Raw genomic sequence first — 13,438 nt, forward strand, 5'->3', positions numbered from 1 at the left:
GGAGGGGCTGGTAAAAACAGAAATGGGAAGAAAGTGTGGAAGATAATTTTAACCATTTCTATGTGCATCGTGGCTTAAGTGGAAAAATCAGAGCTTCCAGTAACATGCACCTCCCAGAGTCAGACTGAGCAGGGCAGCCTGTGAGGTGACTATGGAAGGCTGTGGCCTAATGGGTCTGCTGGAGGCCTGGAGATCCCACTTCATTCTTTTGGAAGTGGAAATCCTGTTTCTCCAACATCATAGACTCAATGGATGAAATTACAGACCCTCAATTCCATCCCATCAACCTGTGTGTCCATCCTTATGACAATGCCAAGCTCTTTTGGTTATTGTTGTTTTGTAATACACTTTAAATCAGGAAGTGAGCGCTCCAGCTTTAGTTAACATATTAAGACAGTTTTGGATGTCCCAGGATGTTGCAATTCTATACGGAATTCCTGAGTGCTATGTCACCTCCATGGCTTGGCTGGCCTGTGGAATCACCATGCGACTTCATGGAGTGAGCTTCATCACATCCTGTGTTTTCCTATCTTGGTTCCTCTCCCTGAGAAACTATTTGTCCTTCCAGACACCAATTAAAGACATCTCTGTGGAGAAGCTGCCCAAGTGTCCCTGATATTGAAGCAGTTTCATTCTTTAATATTTTATGTCTTCTAGATGTTTTCATGTTCACAGGATTACCTGCTTCTTGATTACTATCTTCCCATATTTCAAAGCTATAGAAACTACAGAAAACAAATAGATATTCATTAAATTGGGGCTGAGCACTTTGTTTCAAACATGGACCCCTTCTCCATTGAAGGACAGGCACAATTATCTGAAGGTAGAAAGCCTCAGGGCATCAGGGGACATTGACAATGGGCATGTGGCCACCAGGGGCCACTGTGGAGCTATGGCTGGGCTCTGCTGGGGGTTCTCAAAGCCAGGTCAGCCCCCACTGGCCTCAGGACTGGGGTAGAGTCTGATCTGTCTGCTGGGCACCCTGAGGAGACTCAGCAGCTGGGTGCTCTCAGGAGGAGAGGGGTCCAGGTCATGGTAGACAGCCCCTCAGCCCCACAGTGGGGCTGGGCTGAAATATGGGAAGATAGTAATCAAGTAGCAGGTAATCCCATGAACATGGAAACATCTAGAGGCTCCTGGGCAGGGTCCTGGGTGTTCCCAGCAGGGGCTCTCTCCATCAGACTCCTGGGGTACACCCTGAGCTTTCTCTTTCTAAGCATCTAGGCTGGCTTGGGTTCCCTCAGGCTCCTGAGTCAGTTATCAGCCAGGATCTGAGAAAGCCAGGAAGGGGAGGGTCTGGAATTTGCATGAATGGCCCCTTCTTGTCCCTGGGGGCAGTAGGGAAGGATAAGACAATCCTGGGGCAGCCCAGCCCCACTGTGGGGCTGAGGGGCTGTGTCCACCATGGCCTGGACCCCTCTCCTCCTCATGCTCCTCTCTCACTGCACAGGTGGGGACAGACCCAGGGCAGTGTCCCCACCTGCTTCAGCCCTTGTGGCTCCCAACAGTTTCAGCCTGGGCCCTGCCCCTTGACCCTTGTGTACTGTGTTTGCAGGTTCCCTCTCCCAGCCTGTGGTGACCCAGCCACCCTCCCTCTCTGCATCCCTAGGATCCTCTGTGAGATTCTCTTGCACCCTCAGCAGTGGCCTCAGTGTTGGTGACTACCACATATACTGGTACCAACAGAAGCCAGGGAACCCACCCCAGTATCTCCTGAGATTCAAGTCAGACTCAGACAAGCACCAGGGCTCTGGGATCCCCAGCCACTTCTCTGGATCCAAAGACACCTTGGCCAATGCAGGCCTTTTGCTCATCTCTGGGCTGCAGCCTGAAGACAAGGCTACTATTACTGCATGAGGACAGACAGGTGGGGAAGTGGGACAAAAACTCCAGGACCCATGGGTGATGGCCTGTGGCTTTTATATTATTGATTTGAAGCTACAGTTACTCTTGCCATCAAATGAGTCCCCATTCAGAAATTATCTCCCAGGTTGTCAATAAATAAATATAAAGACTTAAAAAGGAATCCCCTAGCCAATAAAGTCACATGATACTCAGAATCTGAGAGGATTGTGTTGCTAATCTCCATGTGGCCCTGACATTCTGTGGAGCCCAGACAGCAGATTATGAGGAAAATTCATGTCCATGCAGCAAGGTGGGGTCACTTTCCTGACCCAGACACACCAAGGCAGCCCCCAGGGATGACACCCCCCACAGGCCCACAGCAGTGACCCCAGCAGCAGGCCCTGACCTGGGCCATGGAATTCTGGGAAGTGTAAAACAAACAATTATAATTCAGTTGCATGGAAAAAAAGGTAAATTGGAACTCTTCAAACTTAAAATCCCCTGTACCTGAAAGAAATTTTTCTAAAAGGTAAAGAGGCAGTCTACTCAATGGAAAAAAAATATTTGGAAGCCATGTATCTGATAAGAGACATGATAAGAAATCCTACAACTCAATGATAATGGTACCAACAGCCAAATTACAAAATGGGCTAAAGATATGAAAAGACATTTCTCTGAAGAAGAAATACAAATGGCTAAAAAACACATGAAAAAATATTCATCTTCACTAGCTATTAGGGAGATGCAAATCAAGACCACAATGAGATATCATCTCTCACCAAATAGAATTACTGCCATTAAACAAAGAGGAAACTACAAAGCCTGGAGAGGATGTGGAGAAATTGGAACACTTATTCATTGCTGGTGGGACTGTATAATGGTACAGCCACTCTGGAGGACAGTTTGGTGGTTCCTCAGAAAACTAGATATCAAGTTACTGTATGATCCAGCAATTTCACTACTCAGTATATACCAAGATGATCTAAAAGCAGTAAAACAAACAGATATATGCACACTGATGTTCATAGCAGCATTGTTCACAATTGCCAAGAGATGGAAACAATCCAAATGTCTTTCAACAAATGAGTGGATAAACAAAATGTGGTATATACACACGATGAAATACTAAATGTCAGTAAGAAGGAAAGAGGTTGTGAAACATATGACAACATGTAAGAACTTTAAGACATACTGCTGAGTGAAATAAGTCAGACACAAAAGGAGAGATATTGTATGTTACCACTGTGAACCCTGTAAAAAATATAAAATAAGTGTCTTAAAAAGTAAAATATAGGGGACCTAGAGACAGTCAGAACCTAGTGAAGGGGGAACAATAATCTAACATGTACAGATGTGATATTGAAGGTGATATTAATGGTATGGGAATGGTAAGGAGTGACTATGGTTCTTTAATGGGACTATAAACATCAGTGACACATTGAAGGTCAACATGTTTGTAAATGATTGTTTAAAGGCAACTAACCCAGACAGTAGCACCACAAGCCTAAATAAGTGTTAGCATGATATAGTTATAAGGCATGCTGCTGCTGCAGAGGGTTAGCAACAGAGTGGTATAGAAAAACTACACATTAAGTGTTAATGACTATATTTAATAGGACTGTCTTACCAACTCTACACTAATACTAGGGATGAATAACTAGCAGCTGATAAGAGCTCTGGGATGTATTACCTTATGTTAATTGTTTAAAGTTGAGAGTGATGATGACTGTACAACTAAGTGAAGATAATGTAAGAAACTGACCATGTATCTTGGAATAGTATATATATTAAGCCAAGATAGGAACCCACTACTTAATAAATCAAGCCCCTGCCTTGAGACTTGCTCTTGTGAAATTCAGGGTTATAAATAGGAGGCTGAGCCCTCCTATGACAAAACAAAAATTCACTTGCAGTGATGGGGTTGGGAGCTAACATAACAAAAAACTGTACCTGTAGGGGCTGGAAATGGTAGATTTTGTCATCCACTAGCTGAGAGGATCTAATGAAGTTCAGGGGCCGTAACAAGGATACACCTCAATTCTGAGAAGAATGTTTTTCAACTAGTAAAACTTACAGAGTACAAAAGTTTACACCTCCTTAAATTCTAAACTACACAGTGCCTCCTTTTATCAAACTTGAGGAAGTATGTTATTTGTTGAAATTTTAAGATGAAAATATATCCTGTAAAAAAAGAACTAAGGTTTCCTTTTGTGATAAAAGCAATTACACATTAAAGAAGTCCCTTTGGAAAAGTTTAACAGCTCAATTACTTTAATAATGACCTTTTGTTCAATTAAATGAAGATGGTTTTGAAACATCCTGTTAGGCTTCATGCATGACCTGATGGTAATTCACATCAAATTCATTCCTCCCCTTGGTTTTGAATATAGAAAAGGGATGAAAACATTACTCCCTGCAAATTGTTATTCTAAAATGTCCAGATTCTCAATTTACTCCCTGCTGTCAATTGCCCTGCATGTCCCATTGACCCTGGGGCTGGGAGCTGAGAGTGAAACCCTCCACGTCCCTCAGATGTGTCCTTTCCTCAGGCCTCTGCTGTGCCTGCTTGTGAAACATCCTGTCCTAGGCCCATCCTCTGTCCCCCCTCCATGAAGTGTGTGTGGATCAGAGCCTGACAATTTGGTTTCTATTTGTTAAAATTATTAATATTAATATCTGCCCTCAAGATGGGGACCAAGGCCCTGTTCCATCCCATCTCTCCAGCCCTGGGGCTGCCCACACTCCCTCCCTTCCTGTCCACTCCTCCACTCCTCTCCATCATTTTGCATTTTTCTATTTACTCCTCTGAGAGCAGCATCTGCTGAGCCCAGCTCCAGCCCGGCCTGTGTCTTCTCCCCTGGGAAGTCTCCTGACCCTCTACAGGGCTGAGAGTCACTTTCCCCTTCTAGAGTCACCCATATACGATACTTCCTGGACCACAATCTCCTCTTATACTGACATCCCCTTTCAGAGTGAACATTTGCTTCATGTTTGATCCCTCTGCCAGGACAGGGACCAGCCCTCAGCTCATCACATTTGGAATGAGCATGATGCATCACCCAGAGCAGAACCAGGGGGTGGTGGTGACTGTGTGACTTGGTGCTAAGGATAGATAGAGCTCTGACATTTAGGCCTCCGTGGCCCAGACTATATGAACATTATCCAGAAACACCATAAAAAGAGAGGCCTGTAGGTCAGGGCATGTCGTGGAATACCTACAGAAGGGCCCTTATGAGTCTGGGCCTGTGGGAACCATTTGGGGAATTCAAGTTAGAGAGGATGGTGAGTGGGGTGAGGCCTGATGACATCTGCCTTTGCCTGCCCAGGTACCAAACACATCCACAAAAACCATATGATGTTGAAAGATATAGATTCCTATTAAACTTAAACTAGCCATAAGAAAGTCCAGACAGAAAAAAATCTGTTTATAATAAGAACAAATAAATCTTGTGACACCCAGAACAAAATTCTGACTTGAAAGTTACAATGTAATTATGCAAAAAATTTTTATTTATGGAGATAAAGGGAGGTTCATAAATAGAGAACATTGTCACAATATTTGCTGCTAAATGTTAAGTCTAGCAGAGCTGTAGGTTTTTCCCAAATTCCTAAAGTGAATTCCTATCTAAATACTAAAAGCTTTACATATATTTTTGAACAATTGCTGAATTGCCATCACTTGAATGAGCCACTGAGCAATTTTCCATATTTTCAAATATGCCTTTCTTGCAGCTTCCTTGAAGAGGCCTCCAGAGCCTTCAAACCAGCACAGTGGACCCTTGTCTGATACCTGACCTGGTGGAAAATGTGTATTAGCTTTTTCCAGAATCTTCTCTGGTGGTGCTAATTAGGTTGTAGTTTATGCACATGCTTGCAACTCCATTAGCCTTTCTGGGAGAGAAAAACTATTTGGTAATCACACATGGTGTGTCTGACTCACAGTAGCTAGGAAACAGTCCATAGATGTTTGTATATAGGCTCTCAGACCTCTCAGCAATGATGACTTCCTGCTCTGTGAGCAGCAGGGGGCACTGTGGGACTGCCCTGGGGTTCCTACACTGCGGCCCAGTAAGGACCATTCACTCCAAGGGGCTGCAGCCTGGGGGATTGGGCCCTGTGCTCACTGACGGGGTCTCAGCATCTGTGTCCCCTCTGGCCTGGCAGAGTCCCCTGAGCAAGGAGCTTTGTGTCATCTCACCAGCTGCTTCCTCCCAGGGCTCTCCCAAGGAGGAATTTTTACTTATGGAGATAAAGTGTGGTTCATAAATAGAGAACATTATTACAAAGTTTGCTGTTAAATGTTAAGTCTAGCAGAGCTGTATGTTTTTCCTACAACCCTCATCCTCCGCAGTCTACAGCGTGAGCTGAGCTCTATCATCAGGGGTCAGGGAGGGGCTGGTCAGTCAGGGGATAAAGGGACAAATTTGCATGAAGAGCCCCTCCCCTGGGAGAGGGTGGGAGAGAAAAGGAGGCTGGGGCAGCCCAGCTCCACTGTGGGCCACACAGGGTTGTGTCCACCATGGCCTGGACCCCTCTCCTCCTTCTGCTCCTCTCCCACTGGAAAGGTAGGGACAGGCCTCAGGGACCCAGGGCAGATCTCCCAGCCTGCCTCAGCCCCTCTAGCTCATACCCCCAAGCAGTTTAGACATGGACCCTGCCCCATGACCCCTGTGTGTCTGTGTTTGCAGGTTCCCTCTCCCAGCCTTTGCTGACCCAGCCACCCTCCCTCTCTGCATCTCTGGGAACAACAGCCAGACTCTCCTGTACCATGAGCAGTGGTGCAAATGTTGGTGGCTTCTACATATACTGGTACCAGCAGAAGCCAGGGAGTGCTCCCCAGTATTTCCTGTACTACTACTCAAACTCAGATAAGCAACTGGGACCTGGGGTCCCCAGTCGAGTCTCTGGATCCAAAGACACCTCAAGCAATGCAGCATATTTGCACATCTCTGGAATCCAGCCCGAGGATGAGGCTGACTATTACTGTCAGATCTGGCACAGCAGTGCTGCTCACAGTGACACAGGCAGATGGGGAAGTGGGACAAAAACCTGGCCTTCTTGGGGTCTCTGACTAGGACTCTTTTCTCTTACTAAAATAACTTCATATTCACTTCCTGTATCTGGGAATAGCTTCTGGCTCACAATAGTTCTTCTCCAAATTTCTCATTCAGTGTTTCTGAAGCATCAGAGAAACCCCAGACAAAGCTCTAACAGCAAGCAAATAAACAAAATTACTCTCATGACAATAACAAATTCTATTCCTGGATGCCCATATGTGGCAAAATCAGAGTCTGTGGAGCTGGATTTTTCCTCTTGAAGGAAAGCAATTCTGCCTTTGGTAGGATTCTCCTGGGGTCAGAGGCTCAGGGCAGCTCCAGTAGATGGACAGTCCCAACAACATGGATGCTGCACATGGAGGTCAAAGCACAGCTGTCCCCTTCCCTCCTGTCACCTGTGCTCAGGGGTGCGTGGGGCCTCTGTGTCCCCGAAGTGCTGCCTGAGGAATCAGGTCCCTGGGGATGTCAAGACACAGAGTTGACCTGGTCACATACCAGTAGCAATGACAGGGAGAATTAGGGCCCTGAGGTCAGCAAAGGGGACAGATGGTGCACCATTGCTGGGGAAACCCCGAGCCTGCCCCAGGGAAGGAGGTGGAGGTAGGTCCTACTGGTATGACTTTCCTACAGCTGATGCCTCTCAGGACCCCAGGGGACCCCTGTGGGTGGTTCTTGCTGAGCCCTCAGGAACTGATGTGTGTTCTCCTCTCCTGCCACCCCCTTCAGGGCTCTGCAACTCTCAGGGTGCAGGTGTGGGTCTGTGGACCACCAGGGAGCGGGAACTCTCTGATATGGCATGAAGTAACTCCAGCACAGGGAGCTCCTGTAAAGGCCTCAGACCCTGCAGTCAGCATTTCCTGTAAGGACAGCTGCAGAAATATTATGTGTTACCACAGTGATAGGTAACCAGGGCTACCAGGCAGAGCCCCTCCACTTGTGACCTCTTTAAGGAGTTCCAAACAGCTTCCCTGGGCCCAGGCTTCTGGATCACCCCTGGGCCACCTGAGAGGAGGCTGGTTATCCCAATAGGACAGCTGAGTACAACCCCCAGGCCCCCAAGAGCTCCCGTCTATGGGAAGATTAGCATCTGCCCTCCACACCCCTGTCTGACCCATCACTCCCCTGCAGCATCTGCCTGTGACCAACACCAGCTCAGGTTTTGTCTTTAGTGTCAGTTGTGCTACTAACCCAGAGGGCCTGATGCTCTAAACTTGGTCTATCTTTATGGGATTACTGAAAATAACCTCTTTTCTTCTTGCCTTCATGGTGATCAGAGTAACATTGTGTGTCCAGAAGCAGAAATAGCCCTTACACAAGCTGGGTGGGGATGACAAGAAGAGCACAAGTCAAGCATGTGTGACCAGGGGACCAGTTATCCCATTGCCTCAAATCCAAAATGTGCCCTGCTCCTGGCTGAGCCTTCTCTGAGCTCTGGAACCTTAGCAGAGCCTGGCTTCTCTCTTTCTCCTCAGGTTACACTCAGGACTCCTAAATTCCCAGGTACATCACAAGCTCTCCACTAAAGAGGAGTGGAGAAGAGCTCCCCTAATGGGGAAATTTCCTTTAGAATAAAGGTCTTTTTATCAAAGCACAGTGAGGAGGTGACATAATATGGACCCAGAATTATCAGATACAATCTTCCATCCTAATTGCCAATTCTTGGTGAGTAATGAGTGTGCATTTAGTATTTTAGAGTAAATTTATTTGGAAGTATACACCTTCATAAGACTCTGCTCTCTCTCAGATTCTTTTGTTTTTTATTCCTCATTTCTAAAGAGAACATTAATATTTGACTGTGAACCCAAACTCCAGGGGCAGAACCTGGTGACATGGTAGAGTTTCCATATCACTATTCAAGGGCAGGAAATTTAGTGATATTTTCCCTTTGTTCATGATCAGGTCCATTCATTCATTCATCATCACTGAATCACTATTGGTTATTTTTCACTCACTACCACAAACAAGACTTTCTATTTAACTGGGGACAAAGAGGAGAAGCTGGGACACTGTCCCTTCAGAGCTCACTGCTCACATCATGAGCAGAAGGTAATGGGTCCAGGGGAGGGGAACAGCACAAAACCTGGAATCAAGAAGGTCAATTTATAGCTGTCATCCCCCCAAAAAGGGGAGAAGGGAAGGGCTGTATCCGTATCTCATTTACTGCAAGAATGTGCCTGTTGGAGGCCACGGGAAATGCAAAACCAGGATGGTGGGTGTCGCAGTCTGTAACATGCCCATGATTATCTGTGTGGATGGAAAGATAAGCCACACCCAGAGCCAGTCACATTTGCATCAGAAACCAAGTGTCATCTCTGTGATGGAAATAGCTTTAATGAAACCACTGTGCCCCCAAGTGCTGGCTTGTCTTCTGGGAAAAGAGTGGTGCCAAGCCAGAAAAACAGGGTGGGCTCTGTGGAGGGCAGTTTGGTCACTCAGCAGGGCAGCGACATCAGCTTTGCCGAGCAGAAATTCCTGGGCTGAGTGTAACTTCCCTCTCAGACAATTAATACTCAATTTTTTTCACATTGTTATATTTTCACTCATATTCCTACCTCTTAGCAGTGCTATTTATTGTAATTTAAGATTAATATAAGTATTAAATAATTTCTCTCATGTCACTAGTATGTGGGCAACTCATTTTCCTTCTGAAGCTTGTTCTCTCCCTCCCTCCCTCCCTCCCTCTCTCTCTGTCTCTCTCTCTCTCTATGTGTATGTGTGTGTGTCTCCCTCCCTCCCTCCTTCCCGCTCACTTCCCATAAATTCCTTTCTACCTTTATATCGCATCCTTTCCAAAACCGGCTCTATAAGAATGTTCTGTTCAGCTGCTTTCAGATCCCTCATCATTTTACTCAGGTGGAGTGAGACGGAGACAGCACTGCGCTGGGCAAAATGAGAATCCAGAGCTCTGCATCCTATTCCCAGATACAAACAAGGCTTGGTCCTCCTTCTTCATTAAAAGAAAGTCTTCTAGTTAGCGCCTTCCAAATCTCACCATTTTCAGAGGCTTCTGTTGTATAGAAAAAAAAACCCTTTTCTCTGTACCTACGCAAACAGGCTGTGTGCCTCCTTTCTTTTGTTTCTGTCCCCGTTTAGAAAGGAAGGCTGTTGGCACTGAAGAGGGAAGAGGATGACCTGGTGATGGACGATTCCAAATCGCATCCGAAAGGTTTTCTTCCTAGACGGCCGTGAGTCAGCCACCGACCCGCGGCGCTGCCCCTGCCACAGCCGCAGTTTCTGCCGCCGCCTCCGGCACTCAGGCGCCCCTGCTCCAGGAGGGCAGTGGCAGAGAGCAGCAGCGAGCTCAGTTACCCGCCAGACTCGGTCACACAGACAACCGCTGCTAGCTGTCCCTGGTGGGGGCCAGCACTAAAATCAATTCTCCTCAGCTGCAGCAGGGCAACAAGACCCAGAACCCGGGGGCCACTCCGGCCAGCGCCCCGGGAGGCGGAGGCAGATCGAGAAGGCGGCGCGCAAAGGCGCGGTGTCGGGAGCTGTCCACCCGCTGCTGGTGCTGAAGCAGCCCCTGCGGCTCCCCTGGCTGCTGTGGGCAGCAGGAGGCCCAGCCAGCCAGAAGCGAGGCCCCGGGAGCTACAGCCAGTGCCTTGGAAACTCGGGGAACACCCTTCCCAACCCCGGGAAGGAGGAGGAGGGGGCGGGGAAGGAGGAGGAGCCGGCGGCGGCTCAGCGCACAGTGAGGGGGCGTCCCGCAGCCTCCGCCGCCGCCCAGGTGCTGGCGACGGAAAGGCGTGCGCGCACCCAGAGGGGCGGCAGCGGCCCGGAGGGAGTCTCCCCGTCGCCATCCTCCTATTCCGCGGGCAAAATCTCAGGCCCAGGAGACAGAAATCCCGGAAGCGGCCTTGCAGCAGGGGGCAGCGTTGGCGGAGGGAGCTACTGGGAGGAAGGCTGTCTGCAGTCTGAGCTCATCCATTTCCACCTCAAGAAGGAGCCGGCGGCAGCCGCGCTCAGATGCACACTAAGAATGGCGATGACGGCAGCAGCAGTCGCAGCTCCCTGGTCGCCGGCGCTACTGCAGTTTGCGAGCCCTTCGCCATCCCTTCCGCCTCAATGGTGGTGGCGGCAAAGGCCCCAGCAGAGCACAGAGGGCAGCGGGAGCGGCGGGGTCATGCAGGCGGCGGCGCCCCCTTCATCATTGCCGAACCTGCAGCAACTCCAGGAGCAGGAAGAAATGCAGGAGGAAATGGAGAAGCTGCGAGAGGAGAACGAGACACTCAAGAACGAGATAGACCGATGAGCTGAGGTGAGGATCCAGATAAGAGATGTGGGCCACTTTCTTCTAGGAGGATGCCTGTCAGCTGCAGGAAATGCGAGTTGGAGAGAGCCAACCAAAACAGCCGGATCCTGCAGTACCGCCTCCGCCAAGCAGAGCGCAAAAGGCCCCACTATGCTCAGACTGGGGAAGTCCACTGGGAGCTGTTGCACAGCCTGGAGCAGGACCTCAAGGTGGCAAAGGATATATCTGTGAGACTTCACCATGAGCTGGGAAATGTGGAAGAAAAGAGAACAGAAGATGATAAGGAGAAACCGAGGCAACCGCTTAGGAAGTTGAGATTGCAAAGCAAGCTTTACAGAATGAACTGGAAATAATGGAAGAGTTATCTTTAAAAAGAAGAGGAAGCAAAGACTTGCCAAAGTCTGGGGAAAAAAAAAAAAAAAACAGAGACCCAACAGACTCCCACAGAGGAGGACAATGAAGATCTGAAAAGCTGCAGTTCGTTAAGGAAGAAGCTGCTTTGATGAGAAAGAAAATGGCCAAGATTGATCAAGAAAAGGAAAGGACAGATTCGAACATGAGCTGCAGAAGTACAGCTCCTTTTACAGGTATCCGGACAGCCCACTGCTCAAAGCAGAAGCCGGAGGCCGCCGAGCACCAGGGAGGCGGAGCTCAAGCTAAGACTGAGGCTGGTGGAGGAAGAAGCCAACACTCTGGGCAGGAAAATCGTGGAACTGGAGGTGGAGAACAGAGGGTGTAGGCGGAACTGGACGACCTGAGGAGCGATGACTTCAAAGGCTCCGCCAACCGGCTCGTGAAGGAACAGAGCAAATCCCTGTTGGAGCTGCGGCAGCACCTGCAGCTGGTGGAAGAAGAGACAGAGCTGCTGCGGAGGAACGTGGCCGACCTAGAGGACCAGAACCTGCGCGTCACGGCAGAGCTCAACAAGTCGGGCGGCCACGAGAGCGAGCAGCACCACGACAGCGCTAAGTACGAGGCCCTGCAGAAGGAGCTGAAGGCGGCGCGCCTGGGGATCAAGGAGCTCAGCCGCAAGGTCGTGCAGCTGCAGTACCAGAACGTGCAGCGCTATGACCTGGACTCACACTTGGGCATCGGCTGCAGCCCCCGCAACAGCAACACCGAGAGCAACGCAGGCAAGGACAGCGACGAGGACTCGCGGCCTTCGCAAGGAAATTGCGAGGGGTCCATCCGCAGTGACAGCGACTCGGAGGAGGTGCACAACATCCTCTGCCTCACGCCCACCCGTTCCTTCTACCCTCCCCTAGGCCTGGCCCAAGAGCCTTTCCGACCGGCACCAGATAAAGGAATCTGCTCAGAGGCCGAGCGCCTGGGCAAGATCATCCACCGACTCATCGCTGACACGAGCAAAACCCTCACTGAGGCGCGCATCTACATGGCCACCGGGGATCCGTTCGGACTGATGGACGAGGAGGACGACGGCAGCAGCAGCCACTAGCACGAGCTGCTCTGCCACATCAGAGCACAGATGAAGGCCTTCCGCAAGGAGCTGCCGATTTGCATCCACCGCCGGAGGTGCCCAAGTCTGCCAACCAGTGCGGTGTGGAGGAACCAGTATCCGTGTCAGGTTCAGTTGTGCCGACTGCGAGCCACGGTGGTCCCGGGTGGGGCTGCTCCGTGCCCCGGCTGCCCTGCCCAGTCCTGGGGAAGGCTCTGCGCAGAGCCGCGCTGGGTTGTGCCTCCCTGTTCTTGAACCCTGGCCGCCTTCAGGCCTGAGAATTTCCTCATGCAATAAGAGAAGTTTCACTCTTCGCCTTCCCCCGGGTGACGTGTAAACACTATTTGTAAATACGTTTTTTTTTAAGAAGATCAACATTTTCAATGTTAAATGATTCTAACAGACCAAGCTGAAAGAAGACCTTGAATAGGAATCAATAGTTAATTATGATTTTCCACCCAAGATCCAAAAAAAACAACCTAAATAAAGCAAAACAGGACTACAGGACTGATGCCAAACTATTGGTAAATGTAGGAACAGTGGTACAGGAAGGGGATACTGCACCTGGGGCCCTACCAAAAAATGGAAGCCTATCCTTTACCACAGGCTGAGATAACATAGTCATTTCTAGAGGAAATCATTGTCGGCACTACGGTAGAGAGTCTCAGGAGTCCAGAGATTATATTCCAGCTTTAAGACAACATCAATTCTACCACCTCAGGGAAATAGGAATAACTATTTACAGAACAGGAAAATTAGCACTTCTCCTTCCTCCTGATTGGTTGGAGGCACAGCCGGTGAATTGGAATGAGCTGCTCTGTCCAGGTG

General features: G+C 49.0%; 2 pseudogenes and 1 gene segment (V, D, J or C); all 3 read left to right on the forward strand.

The window, feature by feature from the left end:
* The first annotated feature begins 1,404 nt into the window (after positions 1–1,404).
* LOC119526014 lies at positions 1,405–6,019 on the forward strand (annotated as a pseudogene).
* A 334-nt stretch (positions 6,020–6,353) lies between these two features.
* LOC119526015 lies at positions 6,354–6,916 on the forward strand. The segment is given in 2 exon segments: positions 6,354–6,410; positions 6,534–6,916. Coding segments are annotated over 2 exon segments (429 nt in total).
* A 532-nt stretch (positions 6,917–7,448) lies between these two features.
* LOC119526016 lies at positions 7,449–12,888 on the forward strand (annotated as a pseudogene).
* The last annotated feature ends 550 nt before the right edge of the window (positions 12,889–13,438 follow it).

The sequence above is a fragment of the Choloepus didactylus genome, unplaced genomic scaffold (assembly GCF_015220235.1).
Source record: "Choloepus didactylus isolate mChoDid1 unplaced genomic scaffold, mChoDid1.pri zz_scaffold_200_ctg1, whole genome shotgun sequence".
NCBI classification, from domain to species: Eukaryota; Metazoa; Chordata; class Mammalia; order Pilosa; family Megalonychidae; genus Choloepus; species Choloepus didactylus.